Genomic DNA, 13,720 nt, shown 5'->3' on the forward strand with positions numbered 1-13,720 from the left:
TTCCCTGGAGAAGGATGTCATGCTTGGTCGGGTGGAGGGTCGACGAAAGAGGGGGAGGCCTTCAAGGAGATGGATTGATATGGTGGCTGTGATGATGTGCTCAAGTGTAGCAGGGATTGTGGGGCTGGCGCGGGATCCGGCAGTGTTTCTTTCTGCTGTGCATGGGGTCGCTATGAGTCGGAAACGACTCCACGGCACTTAACAACAACAACAACATCACTACGGAAATAGATTGGCCAACCTTCCTTCCGAGGAGTGGCTGGCGGGTTTGAACCGCCAGCCTTCTGGTTAGCAGTCAAATGCCTTATGCACTTTGCCACTAGACCTCCCAGCTTTTATTAAACTTTTATTAAGTACATATTAAAAGTCTTTCATTCTTTAAATTAATATGCTATTGTTGTTGTTGCTGTTGTTACGTGTCGTCGAGTCGGACCCGACTCGTAGCAACCCCACCTTGGGTTTCTGAGGCAGTATCACTACAGAAATAGATTGCCTCATCTTCCTTCCGAGGAGTGGCTGGTGGGTTTGAACCGCCAGTCTTCTGGTTAGCAGTCGAGTGTCTTAGGCACTATGCTACCAGAGCTTCCAAATGAATATGCTAGGGATTATGAATATATCAGGAAACTGAGACTTTGTTCTTGTCTTCTTGGAATATGTCCTCTAGTGGGAAAGATAAAAGAGGCATTTACAAATCAGTTTGATAAAGGGCTTTGAGTACCCAAAGGGAGAGGCACCTTTCCAAAGCTGGGATCTGGCTCAGCTTTCTAGAGAATGTCAATACCTTAAGGGAGTTGGCATGGAGGAATGTGGAAGAGTTCTAAGCAGAGACAATAGCATGAGTGAGGGGATGAGAATGAAAAAGAATGGTAAGCTGGGGGTATAAATTTGGAGTTATTATATAAAAAAAGGGTCTTATAAAGCTTTGTTAAAGGAACTCTGGTGGTGTAGTGGTTAAGGCATGTGGCTGCTAACCAAAAGATTGGTGATTTGAACCCACAAGCTTCTCTGCAGGGAAAGCCACGGGAATCTGCTACCATAAAGATTTGAAACCCATTGAGGGGTCTCTATGAGTCAGAATGGACTTAATGGTAGTGAGTTTGATTTTTGAAAAGCTTGTTAAAGAGTTTGGTGTGAGGGCACTAAGGAGCTGGGGATTAATGTATTTATATTCAAGAAAGACAACAGTGCACTAGAAGAATGGGTTGGAGGGGAGCAAGAAAAAGCAGAAAACCAGTTAGGATCCTGTTACTATGATCCAGATTAGAGAGAGTAATGTCCAGAATTAGAAAGTGACAGGTAATTGGAATGGAGGGACATACATAGATTTGAGAGATGTAGAGGTTTAATCAATAGTATTTGGTTTTTGGATGGATGATTGGTTAGGTGAGAGAATTAGAAGCCAAGGATGATACTGCTGTCTGTCTGGGGCATTTTGTGGCTGTGGTTCCATCACTGAGGAAGGAGAGTTCAGTTTTAGACTTGTTGAGTGTGTGGTACCTGAGGGACATCTAAGTAGATATGTATGTAGGTGTATGTAGATTTGGAGCTGTCTTCCAGCAGCTGAAGAAAATTTTTATTTCTTGTAATTTTGTTTGTAGTTTTCTGTCCTCTCTCCATTTTACCCTCTACTGATGGTGAACTATGCTTGCAATTTCCTGAACCTTCCGTATTCTTACTTGTTAGTGTTCCTTTTGTGCATGCTTCTTCCTTTGCCTGGAAAGCTCGTCCTTTTCCCATGCTTCTGCTGATTCTTGTTTTCATTAAAGACTTACTTAGTTCAGGTGATACTACTTTTGGGAAACCTTCCTTGACATTCCTCTTTCCCTACAAATATTTGCCCACAATCATGAGTTAACGTAAGTATTCCTCTTTTGAATTTTCTTAGCAACCTATGGGAGTCTGTATCATAGCAGTTTATCATTTGCCACAGTAGATTAATGTGTTCCTTCATGGCAGAGAGTATGTCTTGTTTCTTGTCTTTGGGACCTAGCATGTCTTACAACATTAAAAAAAAAAAGGGTCACAAACTAAAAGCTTATCATAAAGATTTCTTTTAAAGTTTGTGACTTTTTTCTTCTTCTTTTTTAATTTCAACATGTTTACCTCAACTACTCTAGCTAAAATGCTTTCCTGGATCCCTTGATATTAGTTGGTGTGTAAGTTTTAGTGAGTCAAGCTAAATTTATTATAGATCCACAATCCCCTATCCATAAATTCAGAAATCCCAGAATGACAAAAGAAATCTGTCCTGAATTCATTTGGCCACACAACCTGATCTGAACCGACATGATGCTAGCTATAGTCTTTATTAGTGTGAATGAATGTGGCTATAGTCATATTACTAATGTTTTGAGTACAGGGGACTGCCTCAGAAACACCTGGGGGTGTTAACAAGTAATATGCAATATTTTTAGCATATACCTTTCTAAAAATTCAAAAAGTCACAATTCTGAAAGGCCTCTGTCTCCTGTGGTTTCAGATAAGGGATTGTAGCCCTATAGCCCTTTATCTTCTGAGCGTAACAGCAGGGAGGTAAATACAGCCACTGATACAAACGGAGAAAGACTTAACTAGATGAGTTTTATCCTCAGCAGTTTTTTAAAGAGTGATTTATACAGCATTAGATGTAATACAAAACTTTCTTTTAATGATAATGGAATTTAAGATTATTTGTGACATTTGAATGAAAAAGAAACTAAATTGAATTGAGTAATTTTTGTGAGTAGAGAAATGTGTGTTACTTATAGTTTGCCCATCTTTCTTTTAAAGCAAAGTTCTCATATAGATGTGGTTCGTTTTCCATGTGTGGTTTATATCAATGAAGTCCGAGTCATACCCCCAGGAGTAAGAGCCCACAGCAGCCTGCCTGACAGTAGAGCATATGGGTAAGCTAATTTTCCTGTTTGAAGTATTTTTTTGACTAAAGATTGTCCTACAAATATTTTTTTAAGTATAAAGATTTAAGGTAATATTTTGCAAAGTAAAATTGTATTTCTTTATGGTTATGCTGCATTATATATAATAAACTGTAGGTTTTTATAATAGCATATATAATATATATGTCATCATAAACCAGAAAGAAACTTGGAAAGAGTGGTAAGATTTTTCTTTCTTTATTAATTTCTTAAGAAGTTGGTAGAAATAGGTTTATACTTTCCAAAATATTCTAGGGTGGCATAGTCTATTCAATTTACAAATGGAAGAATTTGTAACCTGACTTTCCCCTTGAAAATAAATGAAAATTAGTCTGAATATTTAAAAATGTGTTTTTATTATATAATATCAAATTTTGTAATCTAATATTGATCATAGCCTGATACATGTGTCTTTTTATAAATGTATTGCATCACCTTAGTTATTCGTTGTAATTAGCAAGTAATTATTTGATAATTTTTCCTACTTAGGCTCTGTGGGAAATAAAATGTAAAACATGATCCTTGAAATGAAGATATTAATAACTTTAACAACTGACATAAAATAGGAATTTGATCTTTGTAATATGAATAATCGTCATCTTCTGATTTTAATTAAATGGCTTGGAGATATGAGACACATTTTTGTCATAGAAACATGATTATATATAATAAATATCTCTTACGTTAATTTTTAGTTTGTAGCCTAGGTTATATATCAAACCAATATTTCATTGTATGCGTGTTACGGATAATTCAATTTCAGTAATACAAAGGAGTTAAGCCAGGTACTTAGTGGTAAGTGTTATGTTATGGTATAGAGCCAAAATTAAGGGCTTATTTCTTCAAAGTTGTGAAAATTAGTAGGTTAGTTGTAAAAATAGATATAAGATCACCAGTGGTGCCATTAAAAACCAACACAGTAAGAATACTTAATATTTCTAATGAGAAAGATTATAATTGACTTTATACCCACCCACCCCCATGTTTAAGAAAATAAAATCTCATGTTTTGCTATACATTTTTTTGGCCAAGGAAACATTTCTATAGCTGCATAACAAATTACAGCCAATTTAGCAGCTTAAAACATTTATTTTCTTAAATTGTTTCTGAAGATCAGGAATCTGAAAGTGACTTAACTGGGTCAGGTTCTCACATGATGTTATAGTTTAGATATAGACCTGCTGGACTCTCAGAATATTTGAGTGGGGCTAGTGGATTCTCTTGGAAGCTCACCGATGATAAAGAAAGGTGTTAGAAGCAGACTTTATTATTACTTTCTAGGAGGACCTCTCCAGTGGGGTTGCTCAGGTCATTTTAAAGCTTCCCCCAGAGTGAGTCATCCAAGAATGAGAGAGCAAGCCGGAGGATGGAAGACCCAGTCAATGTGTTTTATAACATAGTATTGGGAGTGACATAGTATTATTTTTACCTTATTCTGTTGCTTATGCAGACCAGCCCTGGTACAGTGTGGGAGGGGAGTGCATGAGAGTGTGAATACTAGAAAGCAGGGATCATTGAAGGCCAGGTTGGATGCTGGCTACCACAGCAGGTGAAATAGATCTGTTATTAGCTTTCCAAGGTAAAGTATTTGTTACATTTCCCCCTTGTTATCTTTTTTCCTTTTTCTTAGTTTGGGGTGAATGGCTGTTATGTTTTAATTACTTTAATATTGATTTGTTTGGGCAGCGTTCTTTAAAATAATGTATTTTCTCATTATAAAATTCAGAAATGTATAGGGAAAGTTAAAGTCCTTATAATCCCTCCATAAACGAGTTGCCACTGAGTTAATACTAATTCATGGTGACCAGGTGTGTTGGAATAGAACTGTACTCTACAGAATTTTCAGAAAAAGATCACCAGGCCTTTCTTCCAGGGTACCTCTGGGTAGACTCGAAACTTTCAATTACAAGCTAAATGCATTAACTATTTGCACCATCCAGGGTCTAGCCCTCTTTCTAAAAATTCAACTGTTAAAAACTCTATGAAGCACAGTTCTACTCTGACAAACATGGAGCTGCTATGAATTGGAATTGACTTTATGGCAACGGTTTGGTTTTGAAGTCCCTGGGTGGTGCAAACAGTTAATGCACTTGGCTGCTAACTGAAAGGTTGGAGGTTCAGATCCACCCACAGGTGTCTTGGAAGAAAGACCTGACGGTCTTCTGCCAAAAAATCAACTGTAAAAATCCATAGAAAACAGTTTTACTCTGACACACATGGGATCTCCATGAGTAGGAATCAATTCATTGGCAACTGGTTAATTGTTCTGTCACAAGAAAATCCTAAAAATATTTGGTACATTGTGTTTTTTTTAGTGTATGTGTGTGTGTTTGTATATTTTGTTGTTATTTCTTACAGATAGTGGTATTTTATGTGAGATAAGGTTTTAGACTCAAACATGTTGTAAGATAAAAGTTTCGTCAAATTAACTTCGATTCTTTAAATCATTTTTTAGTGAGTAAGACTGGAGTCTTTGGGAGCTCAAAAATAGAGAAATTTCAGCCTTTTTAATTATTTTCTTAAGGTATTGGAGGCCAAGGTCTACTTACTGTATTTTCTACAAATAATCCATTCACATAAATAATGTGCACATACATAACAGGTGTAAGTTACACATTTATTTTAAAAAGTTGTCATAGCTTGCCCATGGATGCACCTTGAGTGTCTCGTAACATTTCCAGAAGTGAATTTCAGCCACATTCACCCTCATTCAGTAGTCCAAAAATGTTACTTCTGATCATATTTGTACAATAAAGGTATAAGCCATGGTCAGGAATTCATGGATCAAGTTTGGTAATCAGAAAATAAACAGTTGAAACTGTGTTTGCTCTGGGGCAGTTCCTAGCTCGGCCTGAGATTGGTGGAGTTCCCTATAGCTTGTTTGTGCCAAGATAAACCATGTTGGAGACAGGCAAAGGTTCGGGTGGGGGACCGCGTGCAGGCCTACCAGAGTCCTAATACAGATGCTGCGGATGGGGAATATTCCTCTCATGCACCAGGTCCCCTGGTGCTGGCCCCACATGAAACCAGAGTGAAGGACTATGCTGGTGTGGGTGCACACTGCCATGACCCTGAGGGGCTTAAGTTAAGCCAGTTGGACCTGTCTTGTCTGAGTAAGGAACGTGTAACCTCTCTGTGCTCGTAGCCCTCCTGTCTACCCCGCAGCATCCACGTGGATGGAAGAGTCAAATGGCACGAGCATAGTAGCTGGCCAGCCACATGGTGGGGTGGAATGCCTATGGCTATAGCAAGCATTCCAGTCTTCTCTGTGTGGCCTCTTCTGCTTGAGGCATGTCGACCTGTGTACCTCCTGTGCGGGGGCCAGCCACCCCGGTGAAGGCTGTTTCTGGGGTGGAAAAAATGATTTCTTCCTGCGTTGGAAGTAGTTTGCAGGGCAGGGAAGGAATTCTTTTGGGAGAGGGACTGCTTAGAAACTCAGGAGTAGACTGGTGAGGGTCTACTGCTGGGAATTAAACCTTTGTGTCAACAGATACAAAGACTAGGACTTAATGTTAAATCTGTTGGATAGACCTAAAGAGTAATGTAGAACCTGCAGAACAGATATAACATGGGTGAACTTGAAGGACATTATGCTGAGTGAAATAAGTCAATCACAGAAGAACAAGTACTGTATTAGCCCATTATTGTAAAAAGTCAAGGAAAGGTTTATATATGGAAGGAAATTTTCTTTGTTGGTTACCAGGGGTAGTAGGGGATGGTAGAGAACACTGTTGATAGGTTGAGACAAGTATTGATTTGGGTGAAGAGAAGGACAATGTACAACTATGACTGATCAACATGGTGGCATAGAGGAAGAGGAAGAGGAAGACAGAGAGAGGTACAGACAACAAACATGAACCCTTTTACACATATAGTACTGCGTTGTCAGTGAAGGCAAATGTGGATATAAGGATATAAGGCATATATAGATAGATAGATAGATGGGTGGGCAGGCTGAACTATTAGGTATGTCTCTGCAGTGGGGAGTGTGCCCAAGACCGTGTTTCTACAAGTGTATTGGTATGTTCTGTAGGAATTCCCAGGTATAGTAGAGCTGACAAGGGACACGATTGTAGTCACTTCTTGGGCATAGCCAGCTACCCAGATGGAGTGAGTAGTTGGACCTGTGGGCTCGGGACCATAGTTGCAGGGGACATCAAGGTCAATTAGGGTAATATACTATACAAAACATTGTTTCACATCCTACTTCGATGAGTAGTGACTGGGATCTTAAAAGCTTGCAGGTGGCCATTCAGATGCACCAATGGGTCTCTCCTTGTCCAGAGCAAAGAAGAATGAAGAAAACCAAAGATTTATGGAAACACTAGTCTAGGTGACTGGTACACCATACGATCCTCAGCCTATATGACAATGAGACCGGAAGAAAATAGATGACACCTGGCTACTACTGTTAACCACTTGGAGGGGAATCTATGTAGGAGAAAAATATGGAACAAAATTCAAAATCATTTGGAAAAAAAAAAAAAGGGACCAGGTTTGCTGGTCTTACAGAGCCTGGTGGACCAATAAGACTATGACCCCTAGCTGCCCTTCAGGTCTGGAATTGAACCCATACCTGTGGCTTCCAGCCAAACTAAAGACTGATGTATGAGTTGAACATTTACCTGAGGTAGATACACTCCTTGGAGAGTACAATCACGGGAGAAAGAAGGGCTGTTTATGCACAGGGAGACAGCTCAAGGGGCAGTAGTACATGGAGGGAAGGACACAGGGAAGAGGTAACTATTGGGAGGAAGTGAAAGGGGAGCTCTTGCATTGGGGTAAATTGTAGTCAATGTCATGAGACAAAGTGTATGTAAACTGCTGTATGGAAAGTGAATTTGCTCTTGTAAATGTTCACCGAAATCATAATTTAAAAAAAAAAAGGAGTAAATAGTTGGTAACTTGAATATGAATAAAATAATAGAGACTATTATAATTAATGTGCATTTTTGTTATTTAAGCATTAGAAATATTTCATAATTAAAGACTTGCTCTTAAATTTGTTCTATTTTTTGTTGTTAATAATTTAAGATGTGATTATTGCAGAAGTTAATATTTGAACTTTTGTTTCATTTCATAGGGAGACATCTCCACATACATTTCAGTTAGACTTATTCTTCAACAATGTAAGCAAACCAAGTGCCCCGGTTTTCGATAGGTTGGGAAGGTACGTACGTGTTAGGTAATTTCATGAGAATCTCATGAGTTAGTAAAGAGACTTTTTCTTCTTTAAATAGAAGAAAAGGATATATCTGGTGGTAGACCTAAGAACTCAGGGCTTAATTCATCAGTTGGTAATGGCAAAGGAATGTCAAACCCCTGAGGAGATGATGAGTTTATATACAAAATGAAATTTTAAATTTGTGAATTATTAGCCACATTGTTTACTTTTTTACTAGTGCATGAGTTTCTTACACATATCATGTGATTTGATAGTATCCTTCTAATTCGGCAAAACTTGCTTTTTGAGTCTTAAAAATATATAAATGTGTGTATGTATATAAATATATATAAATATTGAGGGCTAATATTTTGTCTTTTTTTTATATCACCTCATATTTTGTAAAGTGAGATTTTGTTAATAGGTGATCTGTTTTTGGATTCTTTAATACATGCTAGGCATATTAAAATAATTTAGTTTGTGATGTGTGCTAACAAGTTGACTATTAAGTGGGTTTATTTAGAATTCATTTATAAAACATTTTTAAAGTAGCTTAAAAATGGAAAAAACTTCCATTCCCTATCAGGAATGAAGAGTATCTTAGACTTCCTTAAATCTTTGTTGATCCTTCTCTCATTTCTGAGTAAATTATATTGATAATTTAACCTTTTTTTTTTTTAATGAAGGAAAATTTAGATAATCTGGTGCAGCTGATTTTTAATCATTTAGAATATTTTTCTTTTGTCAGTATCTACTTGATAAAAGAAAATGCTTTTCCTTAATTAGTCTTAGTGTGTATTTTTAGGGTAGCATCTGGGTAAGGCAGTGGTTGATGTGCTCCACCGCTGAGAGGTTGGTGATTTGAGTTCAATCATAGGTGCCTTGGAAGAAGGGCCTGGTGATCTACTTCCTAAACATCAGCCATTGAAAACCTATGGAGCACACTTCTGCTCTAATATACATGGGGCCATCGTGAGCCAGAATCAACTCCATGGCAACTGGTTCAGTTTGCTTTCAGTACATTTTTAGAATCCTGTGATGCATTGGTTCTCCACTCTGGTTGTACATTAGAAGTATAATTACTCGTAGTGCTTTTAAAAAAATACGAATCCTAGACTCACCCCAAACCAATTGACTCAGACTCGCTAGGAGTTTGTTTGATACTTTTTTTTTAAAGTGACATTTTTTGGGGAATAAATTAAACCCAAACTTTGTGACTTTTTAAAACAAAACAAAATTCTGGTTTTTGATTATATTAAAATATGTAATATCCTAGAAAGACTTCTTCATGAGTGGTGATATTAAGTGTTTGACCCTATATATTTTATTCCTACTATTTTTGCAGCCTGGAATATGATGAGAATACTTCCATCATCTTTAGACCCAACTCAAAGGTAACTATAGAAGTCAGTTTTCAATTTGTCACTACTGTTTTTTTATCCTCCTGTTCAAAGTTTTAGATCCAAATAAGCCAGCTTATCTAGTTTTAGTTCTACAGATACCATTTCTTTGATTCCTCTTGGATCCAGAACTATTTTAAAATGGATTAAAGAAATAATAGTATTCTCTCTGCCTATAAGGAATTTTATATCTTCCTCTGCTTTTATACTTGAGTCAGGAAGAGGCTAGCCTTTGTGCTTTCCTTCTTCTTTGCATTTAGTTGGGCAAGTATGTAAGATGATAGGCAGGTAAATTGTTATTACACATCACTGTGCCTTAATTAAGATTTAAAAAAAAATTCATATTTCTTTCTTAATATCAAATGTTTGTCCTTTTCCTTGGTTGTACCAAGTGCCATTCTAGAAGTATCTAATCATAAAAGATCCAAAATGTGAAAATAATAGTGGTCTAGTATGTGATATCCAGAGGGTTGGCGGTTCAAACCCACTAGCCACTCCGTGGCAGGAAGATGGGGCAATCTACTTCTGCAAAGATTTAATGCCTTGGAAATCCAGTGGAGGTTGCTATGAGTTGGAATTGACTTCATGGCAGTGAGCTTGATTTCTTTTTTTTTTTTTTATTAGTCTGTGATATAAGGAGTCCAGTGGGGTAGTGGTTAAGGCAATTTGGCTGCTAACCAAAAGGTCAGCAGTTTGAACCCACCAGCAGTTCCGCAGGAGAGAGTTGAGGTACTCGGCTTCCATAAAGACTTACAGCTTTGGAAACATGATGGGGGTCACTATGAGTCAGAATTGACTCAGTGGCAGTGAGTATGTGATGTGTAGTATGGGATACCCCACCTGCTGTTTGATCTTCTTAGGGTAATTGTGCATACAGTTTAGACTACAAATTATCTTCTTTATCTGTTTATCTTCCTTCCAGTGAAGTTTCTGTTTGAAATTTCTCATTCTCTCAGGATAATTTTTGAGTTTTCTTCTAGTCCCTAGTTTCCCTTTGTAGTCTAGCAGTGAGAATAATAATTTCTTATTATGCCTCTGAAGTGTCCTCAGTATACTTATTCACCTCATTTTTACCTTTACCAGCTGCTTCTACTGACATTCTGATTTTCTTTTTTGTTAAAATGGAATAATACTTAGTCTGACTACCTCTCATACTTAATATAAAGATCTAGAGATTAATGTATATATGTTTTAAAAGCATAAAGGTATTATTTTAATTTTATAAGGAAATATTGGGGTTTAATAGCATTGGTAAAGACTTTGATCTTTTTTGGGGAATGTTTTTTTTCCAAAACAATTTGGTAATGTGTATGTATGGGTTCCTTTGTTTTTTAAGTATACTGTGGGTGCATGACATATCCTTATATGTGTGAATTGGGCATGTAAGAAGAACACTGTGCCATTTTACATACACACTCCTCATGTGGAGACATGATTAAGTTCCAAAGACCAGGTGGTAATGTGAAAATTAGTGTTATACAAAATGGAGGATGACCGTACCAGATCACAAAGTGGAGGCTGATTACATAACCACCAAATTTCATTACATAACTGCCAAAATTCATTACATAGGTGCCATATTACATCATTACAAACCACCGAGAATCATGGCCTAAGCAAGTTGACACATAATCTTAGCCATCATGGTCAGTGTTATTCTTTTTTTGAACCTCGACTTTCATTACTGCCAGACATATGTGTTAATGAGTAAAATAGTTGGTTAGTAAATATTGTCGTAAATACAAAATGTTAGATAACAAGATAATAAATGAGGAGTAGGTATACTGTTGAATTCTTTAGACTGGGTACAATTTGTGCTTTTATGGACACCCATGATCTCTAGCTATTGGGGTTTAATTTATTAATTGTTAATAATTCCCACTAAATCTCTACTTTGTTTGGAAGCTGGTTATGTTTTTTGAACAGAATTGGTATGAATTATGGGGCTAGAGACGTAATCTCAAATTTAGTTATAGTAACTCTGGAAGGCCATATAAAAGCTGTGCCTTTGAACTTTGACCATTATTGATCTATGTATTTTCAGCATATTTTTAATGATTTTAATGGATCTACAAACTGATTTGTTATCAGTTTACTTCTAGCATAGTAAGACAGTAATTTGAAAAAATTTTTTTCTTCCCTCTCAAAATCAGGTGAATACCGATGGTTTGGTGCTAAGAGGCTGGTATAACTGTCTGACACTGGCAATATATGGATCGGTTGATAGAGTGATAAGTCATGATAGAGAGTCTCCACCACCACCACCTCCACCTCCACCTCCTCCCCAGCCACAGCCTAATTTGAAAAGGAATCCAAAACATGGTGAGAATTTTAAATAGCCTTTGCCAGTGAAACTTTGCCATTATTGTAGGAAAAACTAATTCAAAGAGTTCTTACACCTTTTGAAACTTTCTTGAAGACTTTACGAGATCTCTCTCATTCTCCCATTCTTTTGTCTCAGTTTGTTTTTATGTTGAAGTGGTTGAGTTTTATTTTCTCCTACTTACAGTGCTTTTTAATTGCCCTGAAGTTTTTTTTACTCCCTTTTAAAATATATTACTTTTATACAATCAAGTGGTTATTTAGGAGCTCTGGTGATATAGTGCCTAAGGCATTTGACTGCTAACCTGAAGGTTGGCGGTTCACACCCATCAGCCGCTCCTTGGAAGGAAGGTTGGGCAATCTACTTTCATAGTGATCCTGCCTCGGAAAACCAACATGGGTCGCTGTGAGTCAGATCTGACTCGATGGCAGTGTGTTTAGTTTGGTATACTTGGTAGTGGTTATTTATGGTTTAATAGCAAAAGAATTGAAGAACAGATAGTATTTGGTATATATTTCTAGAATACTGATGTTAATGGAATTTTTTTTCAAGAAAGCATTTCATATCTATTTAGACATACAAATCTTAGCTAGTGTAGATTTTCCCCACTTTGCGAACCTTTTGTTCATTACTGAAGACAGAAAAAATAAGGCCACCAGTAAACTTTAGTGACTTTGTTTCTGTGAAGCAGGCAGCTGGACTCATGTTTCCTAGTGTCTCTTGTTCTCATGCCATCATTACTTACTATGTTGTTAGTTGCTGTCGAGTCGCCTCTGACTCATAGTGACCTTATGTACAACAGAATGAAACACTGCCTGGTCCTGCACCATCATCACATCCCTTGCTATGCTTGAGCCCATTGTTGCAGCCACTGTGTCAAACCATCTCATTGAGGGTCTTCCCCTTTTTCACTGACTCTTTACCAAGCATGATCATCATCTCCAGGGGCTGCTTGCTCTTTTGCTTCCCTTACTCACTATTAGGAGTTGAAATAAAGGAGATTTAGGAGCACATACGAAAATTATAATTGAGATCACTAGGGAAAAACATTCTGTTACGATTAGTATTTTATGTACACAAATAAAATGAGCTGTGTTTTTCTGATAGTGTGAATTCTTTCTCTCAGATATTGGTCACACACTTTATTTTCATTTCTTATATCTTATCTACTAGCAGAATCAGGAGCCCTGGTGGCACAGTGGTTAAGTGCTTGTCTGCTAACCAAAAGGTTGGCATTGGAAACCACTAGCTGCTCTGTAGGAAAAAAGACCTGGTGATCTGACTCCTGTAAAGATTTTCAAAACAAAACAAACCCATGGCCATCAAGTTGATTCTGACTCATAGTGACCCTATAAAACAGTAGAATTGCTCCACAGGATGCAGATTTCTGAGGCTGTAAATCTTTATGGAAGCAGACTGCCACATCTTTTTCCTGTGGAACAGCTGATAGATTTGAATTATCAACCTTTCAGTTTGTAGCCAACCACTTAACCCCTGTGCTACCACCAGTGCTTTCCTCAATGATTCCAGCTTAGAAAACCCTATAGGACAGTTCTGTTCTGTCCTCTAGGATCGTTATGAGTTAGACTTGATTTAAAGGCATACTACAACAAGAATAACAACAGGCATTGTTAATCTTTATCTTTTGGTTCTTGATTCTTCTGTTCTCATTTGTCTTTTTTGTTTTTTAAACGGAATTATGAGCCTATTACGGATAAGGTGTATGTTTTACTTATATTTGTGTTTCTTGTCTTATCAAGTACTTGGCATGCGTATTTTGTTCAGTTAATCGATTTATAAAATTAATGCTTAAAAGTTCATATGTTACATACACACACACACACACACATATATTTAACTTTTTATTTTAAATAGTCGTGTGAGGTTGCAAACAAATGTATAATAAAGTACTGCCCAC

General features: G+C 37.2%; 1 protein-coding gene across 1 annotated transcript in view; it reads left to right on the forward strand.

The window, feature by feature from the left end:
• The window catches only part of VIRMA (vir like m6A methyltransferase associated), a 69,212-nt gene that overhangs the window by 13,596 nt on the left and 41,896 nt on the right, over nt 1–13,720 (forward strand). The window contains exons 2-5 of the mRNA XM_007934869.2: nt 2,770–2,885; nt 7,999–8,085; nt 9,425–9,473; nt 11,633–11,801. Of these exons, the coding sequence (XP_007933060.1) occupies nt 2,770–2,885; nt 7,999–8,085; nt 9,425–9,473; nt 11,633–11,801 (421 nt within the window). The remainder of the gene's footprint in view (nt 1–2,769; nt 2,886–7,998; nt 8,086–9,424; nt 9,474–11,632; nt 11,802–13,720) is intronic.

This window comes from Orycteropus afer, unplaced genomic scaffold, assembly GCF_000298275.1.
Source record: "Orycteropus afer afer isolate SDZICR_OR568_19922 unplaced genomic scaffold, OryAfe1.0 scaffold00021, whole genome shotgun sequence".
NCBI lineage: Eukaryota > Metazoa > Chordata > Mammalia > Tubulidentata > Orycteropodidae > Orycteropus > Orycteropus afer.